Raw genomic sequence first — 6,978 nt, forward strand, 5'->3', positions numbered from 1 at the left:
TTGACCAGTTTGATAAAAGACGGTGTGTGAAAACATGTTACCTTTTTAAAAATTGCATTTGATGTCATTCGACATTGAATATTTTCACAATGCAAGGGCATCATTTATTTTACCTTGCATTTTATAATGCATGATTTAAAATAATGCAATTGTTAATGTGAAATAAAAGGAATTTTACCTTCAACATTTTTAATTGTGTTCTCTCTAAAGTTTTACTCACAGAGCTTGGTAATGAACCACTTCCATACATTTCTTTTAGCACCGTTTTTTTTTCTTTTTCCAAATTATGAGCTCAGAGCAGCCTGTGACTTGAATTAATTTGCCTTATGATGAACGTATTAGTTGCCAGGGTACAACCAATGTCACTGGAAAGTCACAGTTGTGGGTGGGGGTTGCAAAGCTGAGAAGAACAGGTGGGAAAATAAAGCATGTACCCTAAACAGTGTGACAACTGCAAAAGAGACTAGGCTGTTCTAGTATTTTGAGCAGGTGGGTTGTGTGTCACAGGGACAAGATGGGAGACGGTGTGTTATTAGTCCCACTAAAATATATACCATGGCTATTATCAAACAGTCATGTATATGGTCTGTGTGTCTTTTACAGACTGTATAGCTCATAAAATCAGCCACTATAAGCTAGATATTGTTGCCATCCTGTGTTTCTGTTATTTATTTCAAAAGTCAGAAAACCTCTTAACAAGACTCAGACAAATGAAGACAGGCGTCACAGCAGAAATTGAGCCACTGCCTAATAATGGATAATATTTTTCACAGAGCACTTGCCAACAAAAACAAATTGATTTATGTTGTGCACTTGAAGCGCTGCTGGACCGCTTGATGTTTATTTCTTTTGACATTATGAAACATCATAGACGTTCATGTGTAACATGAACCTGGTCTGCTGTGACTCCAAAATAGTAAGTAGGTGAACTCCGTCTTCCCACATTTCACAACCGGAGCTGAAGCAACAGCAGTTTGCTACATGTTGACCAACAGAAAGGGCAAGTCAACAACCTCTATATAAGATAATAAACTAATGAAATAAACATTTCTGCAACACTTGTGTCAATTCAAATTCTGGTGATTTAACACTTTGAAATGCTACTTAATGTTCTTGAATGTGATTCAGCAGTTAAACATCTTCCCTGTGGCTCAGCAGACAAACAGCTGAAATTTGCAACTAACACTCTTCTATGGGACCATTTACAGTTCAGATAGAAAGCCACTCCGTTCCCTTTTGCCCACCTGTTCAGAATCATTCACTATTCCCAGCCACATGCCCTAAAACTCACTCAGTGTTTCAATACAGCTGTTTATACACTTGTGTTGTGACCTGGGGAGAAATGAAATGGAGCAGACGGGCAGCTGCAGTATTTTGTGTCCAGACACAGGGACACCTCTCCTCATAGACTGTTGGCTCCAATGAAATAAATGCTGTCTTGTGACTTTACCTAACTTGCTGCTGATTAGTGTCCCTGCAGCTCACCAAGGTTGTAGCCTCGTGACACCTACTGGTTTATGTGGGGCACACCTTTCTGACAAGTATTATCATCCCTGGTGTATTTGCTTATGTGGTTTATGAATAGCATTCTTGATTTTGCATTATATTTTGTGAATTTCACTTATAATACTGTAGGCTTTCTAAAATATCAAATTGTTCATCAGTCACCCAGGGGGAAGTGCGTTTCGCCACATGGGGGCGTTGCCACACTGCCTGTGGTGAAACGGACTGAAAACGGAAAGCGGACACACAACAAGCGCAATAATATAAAGTTTTTCACTTTGAGGGGATTGCAACTGAAACTGCGTATCGTTCTCAGCGGGCAATGTGAGTAGTCTTTTATTGAAGATTTTATCACTTTGTTACTATGTTACACTGCCTTTCAAAAATGTCTTCTTGCGCTCATAAGTTTGAAGGCTATTGAGTTTATGTTTGGTCACCAAAGTGCGCAAGAGGTTGTGTCTTACGAATTTAATGTAAGCTAGTAGCCTATACGTTCGGTTATTTCTGTTCCCCTAAATCAAATAGCCTATTGATATGAAAATGGATGGAGTTTATTGCTAAATCAACCGACACAGAGCAGAATGAAGAGGAGGAAATACGGACCAGACATTGTAACGTTGACTGTTTTAATTCATTTGTCAGTGAAAAGTTGCTGTACAGCCCATCAATCGGTTACACGCCTGCCATGCTGTCTCATGTAAACGCCACATCTCAGTGAACCCTGGTATCATTAAAAAAATCGCATCATTAGGCTCGTTCATGTGCGTTCAGGTGCAAATGACGATATTTCCCACAGCACTGGAAGGCAGCACTATCGTCTGATGCCGCCTCGTGACGTTGCTGTGGTCTTTGCTCTGCCTCTGTCACTAGATAAGGCGTGCTATCTAAATGCTTCAGTTTCAGTTGGAGTCATCATGAGACTTCATATGACTTCTCTTTTCTATTTCACACTGTTTTTAGAGCTCACACAGTAAATCAACACTGGCTGGTCTCTTGACTTGATCCAGAGATGTCACAGGACAGGACTGACTACACCCCTGTGGAAGGGGGACCCCCTCCCACCTCAGCCTCTGGGCAGCCAGGGCCTCCTGGATTTGGGATGCCCATGCCTGGCCCAAACCTGTTTGGGGGCCCTGCTGCCGGCGGTCACCCTTTCCCTCCACAAGGTGCTTTTGGACAGCCGATGTTTTCCCAGGGCAATCCAGGAGCTTTTGGACAGGCACAAGGCAACAACCCTTACTCTCCAATGTATTCATCAGGCCCCTATAACCAGGGCTTTAATGAAAACCTAAACGGTGAGTCTTGCTAGTAGTATGGCATTGTATATACTTGAGGGTGGAATTATTAATAAAGGTAATGGGATTTTATGAATTTGATGTTGTTTCTGACTGGTTGTACTGTAGATCCTGAGAACAATGCTGGTTACCATTATGAGGATCCTCCTGCCTTTTATGAGAATCAAGACTTTGGTTCTGGATTAGATGACAAGAGCATAAGACGGGCCTTTGTTCGAAAGGTAAGGAGACAGTGTGGTTGAAGAAAGGGTAAAAATTACACAACTTTAAAAAAAAAAAAAAAAACAAGACAACAGCATATACATTCATTGTTAGAAATGTCATCTGTGTCTGCTGCCTAATAATCCATTATCACTTCCAGGTCTTCTTGGTGTTAACGGCTCAGCTGATGGTAACGTTCTCCTTTGTGGCTATTTCCACCTTTGTGGAAGAAGTGAAGAAATTTGTAAGCACCCACATTTGGACCTACTATGTGTCCTATGCCATTTTCTTCGTGACCCTGATCGCGCTCAGCTGCTGCGGAAACTTCCGCCGAAGACATCCTTGGAACCTGATTGCATTAGTAAGACTGCTTGGACCTTGTTTTTCTAAATAGAAAACAGAGAGGGGAGGAATCAGTTCAGAAAGCACCAAGGCCACTGAACCTTGAGCCTTGCAGTGTCAGGACTGAATCAGTCTTCTGATCTGGACTGTTGCATTACCATTGTATAGGCCGTTTGATTTACGTATTGCTGTTGTCATGTGAAAACCTTGCTGCTTTCACATGACTTTTGAAGGATTACCTAGTTTTCTATGAGATGAGGAACTTCTACCGTCCTTGGGCTTATGAAACCCTTTCAGACCACATTGGATAAACTATGCATGGTGGTCAAGCTAAAAACAAGGCTGCTTTTCTTAGCTCTTGAAAAGCTGAGAGATCTAGGGTTTTTTTTTAGGGGGTTTTCACCTGACAGCAACAATATGAAACTTCCCAACACTTAACATATCATCATTGGTTTTGGAAATGTAACTTAAAGTCACACTGAAATGAAAAATGACTTTTTCACCATACTACCGTACCTATCGTGCTTTTATACCAAAAAAAAAAAGACTGAATTTTTGATTTTATTATTATTTTTTATATCAAAATCTAATTTCTTTTACTTCCTGGAAAAAGGAAAATCTTTAGTGGGAACTTTATTGAGTACCAGGAGGCAACATAAAAATTCTAATCAATTAAACCATCACAAATTTTGATATCCCATTGGTTTACACTTTTGAATGATAAGTCCCCTCATTATGTCCTGCCCCGATATCCTGTTTCAACAGGAAATACATCACATTAAGGAAGCAAGATGCTCTCAAAATGCAGCTTCATTGTGACTTTAAGTACAGTATTATTTGCTACTACTTGTTCACTCCATTAAATACTTGAAGCTGTATGGCAGTCTTGATGCCTTTTGTGTGCCTTGTTCTTTCCAGGCCATCCTGACGCTCAGCATGTCCTACATGGTGGGAATGATCGCCAGCTTCTATGACACTGATGCAGTGATCATGGCTGTGGGCATCACAGCTGTTGTGTGCTTCACAGTAGTCATCTTCTCTCTGCAGGTCTGTACCTCTTGTCTGTCTTGGGCTTTGATCATGTTCTGATGCAGCGGTAAGATTAACCTTAATGCCAGGCTTAAATGTGACCTGTGACCTCCTCCCCGCAGAGCAAGTATGACTTCACCTCCTGTCGAGGCGTGCTTTTCGTCTGTCTCATCGTCCTGGTCCTCTTTGGCATCCTCTGCATCTTCATCCAGGACAGGATCCTGCATATCGTCTACGCCTCACTGGGGGCATTGCTCTTCACCTGCGTAAGTCTGTGGCCACGCATATTTCTTCCAACTGCATTTATATATGATGATGATAGTGATGATTGTGGTTATTAGTATTGGTATTGTCCCAGTTAAAATATTTTTTGGGGGGGAAACTATGGATCGGGTGTGATATCTCAGGTGATATATGAAACATCACTGCTTTGAATTTGATTAAACTTGCTTTATACGGATGCCCATGCCTGGCCTGGCACTTGCTAAATATGCTGATTGGCCTAATGGGGGCACTGTAATTCACAGTCAATATTTTAACTCAAATGCGGTATCCCAGACACCATTGGTCCAAGTTTGACAAAACTCAGAGAGATGATGCATTTTGACAGTGTTCTCGTTTGAAAATTACACTAAATGGCCTGATGGGGGTGCTATAATGAAAGGGCAAAGGGCATCTCTAAATTTGACAAGCTGCTACATCATTGGTTTGATTTTGACTAAACTTAGAGGGATGATGCATCTTGGCACAGAGTTCTGGCATTTAAAAATATATGCTATTATGATGGGGGTGCTGTAATTAAAGAGCAAAATGTATAACTTTGAGAAGTTTTTATAGGTTTTGACACACTCTGATTGTCTGTTGCAGTTCTTGGCAGTGGACACACAGCTGCTGCTAGGCAACAAGGAACTGGCTCTGAGTCCAGAAGAGTACGTCTTTGCTGCACTTAACCTGTACACAGATATCATCAACATCTTTCTATTTATTCTTTCTATTATTGGAAGATCACGGGGGTAACAGACAAGGTGCAGCATATAAATATATATATAAATTCTTGGTGTTGATCAGAAGAGGAATGCTCCATGGGCTTCAAACATGTTCCCTGGAGCTGCTCATTGGACATGTGGGGAGTCCGTATGTGAAGGAAAGAGAAGATAAAATCCAAGGCACTCTCCTGATGTCACGATCTGTCACGATCTGCTCCTCTGCTTTGCTACCTGCTTAGTTACCTGCTCTGTTACCTGTGTTGTTTCCTGTCGAAGTCTTCTAAGACTTGCTCCTGCCAGGTTTGGATTCTTGGTTCCCTTGCCTGTTGGCCAGTTTGAGTTTTGCCTTTTGGTTTGCCTGTTTTGTACTCTGCCTCAGTTCTTCATTAAAGCTTCTTGCTTAGCTGTCTCTCTCTCCCGGCTTGCATTCGGGTCTAGTCCCTGAGTTTTCCACAACCGTGACACCTGAAGTAAAAAATCCTTTATTGACCTTTGACTATTTCATGTTAAAACCTAAGAAAACACACCAACATGTTGCGGCCCCACCAGGCCTTCTTCAGGGTGCAGAGAACAATGAAAACGTACAATATAAATTCTTGTTTTGATTTCATGTATAGAAGTGAGCTCAGCAGTCTCATTTAATTTTGTCTTGCATAATGTTTGACTTGTAGTGTGCATTAATTACATTATTTAATGTTTGTTTTGGGATTTCAAGCTTTTTGTTTCGCCAAATGTACATTTCTTATGTATGTGTATTATGCTTTTGAAGTGTATTCAAATTTTATGTCTGTGACTACTAGTATAAAACCTCTATTTTAGTTAAGAAAAGATATCTTAGGGATCATTTGTTAACCTATGTACCCTATAAAAAATGTTTCTCTGGATTCAATGACTGTTTGGAGAGAAAGAATCTCCATTTTCCAGAAGCTCCATTTTCTCCTCTTCTGCCCCCTGTACCAAACTGTCAGAGAGGCCTTCCTGCAGCAGGTTAAAGCAGCAGACTCGTCATATCAGGGAAAAACATGTGATGAACTGATGAAAATTTGTCTAGGAGAAGAACCACAATTTACACTTAGCTGCACAATATGTAACACTCTGCCATGATATTAGAGAAAAAATGAATGTTAATTAGAACTTCTTGAATATTGTAACACTATGTAGTTACATTTCACATTTATGACCATTGTTAGTAGAATCTGATTATTTACTTTGTAATTTGTAATTTTATTTTTTTATTTTATTGTATTTTTTATATTATCATATCTCTGGTGAATACAAGACAATGGATTGCATTGAATCTAATTGCCTAATTGTACCCTCTTTTACAAATTTAACATATTTTATGTACGTGTATGTATATATATACATGTATATATGCGTATGTGTATGTATATATGTATACTACATATATAATGAATTATTGTTCTGCTTTGGCAATAACGGTTGATTACCATTCATGCCAATAAAGCTTATTTGAATTGAATTGAATTGACTTGAATCGTGGCACATTATGACAACATAGAAGACTGTTCTGTTTTTATTTGAATAGTCAGTTCTGTGAGTCTGCATGTTTATCCTCAGTGTCTTTCCACCTGTTTACTGTGGGAACTTGGAGTTGGGGG

At 40.0% G+C, this 6,978-nt stretch overlaps 1 protein-coding gene across 1 annotated transcript; it reads left to right on the forward strand.

The window, feature by feature from the left end:
• Positions 1-1,706: 1,706 nt before the first annotated feature.
• LOC139642577 (protein lifeguard 1-like) lies at positions 1,707-6,692 on the forward strand. The gene is made up of 7 exons (XM_071517472.1): positions 1,707-1,827; positions 2,464-2,798; positions 2,907-3,019; positions 3,160-3,360; positions 4,260-4,388; positions 4,493-4,636; positions 5,238-6,692. Exons 2-7 carry the CDS (start codon positions 2,513-2,515, stop codon positions 5,385-5,387), a joined length of 1,023 nt encoding a protein of 340 aa, XP_071373573.1. The 5' UTR covers positions 1,707-1,827; positions 2,464-2,512; the 3' UTR covers positions 5,388-6,692.
• Positions 6,693-6,978: the final 286 nt, after the last annotated feature.

Source organism: Centroberyx affinis, unplaced genomic scaffold (assembly GCF_046629955.1).
Source record: "Centroberyx affinis isolate AG114_WGS23_722 - 3 ecotype Tasmania unplaced genomic scaffold, CSIRO-AGI_Caff_v1 ptg000498l_1, whole genome shotgun sequence".
Lineage (NCBI taxonomy): Eukaryota > Metazoa > Chordata > Actinopteri > Beryciformes > Berycidae > Centroberyx > Centroberyx affinis.

Excerpts from the sequence above, each read along its gene's own strand:
- LOC139642577 (XM_071517472.1), top strand. The coding sequence starts at position 2,513 with ATGTCACAGGACAGGACTGACTACACCCCTGTGGAAGGGGGACCCCCT. Across the intron at positions 2,799-2,906 it reads CTTTAATGAAAACCTAAACG|ATCCTGAGAACAATGCTGGT; the intron begins GTGAGTCTTGCT and ends GTTGTACTGTAG. Across the intron at positions 4,389-4,492 it reads TAGTCATCTTCTCTCTGCAG|AGCAAGTATGACTTCACCTC; the intron begins GTCTGTACCTCT and ends TCCTCCCCGCAG.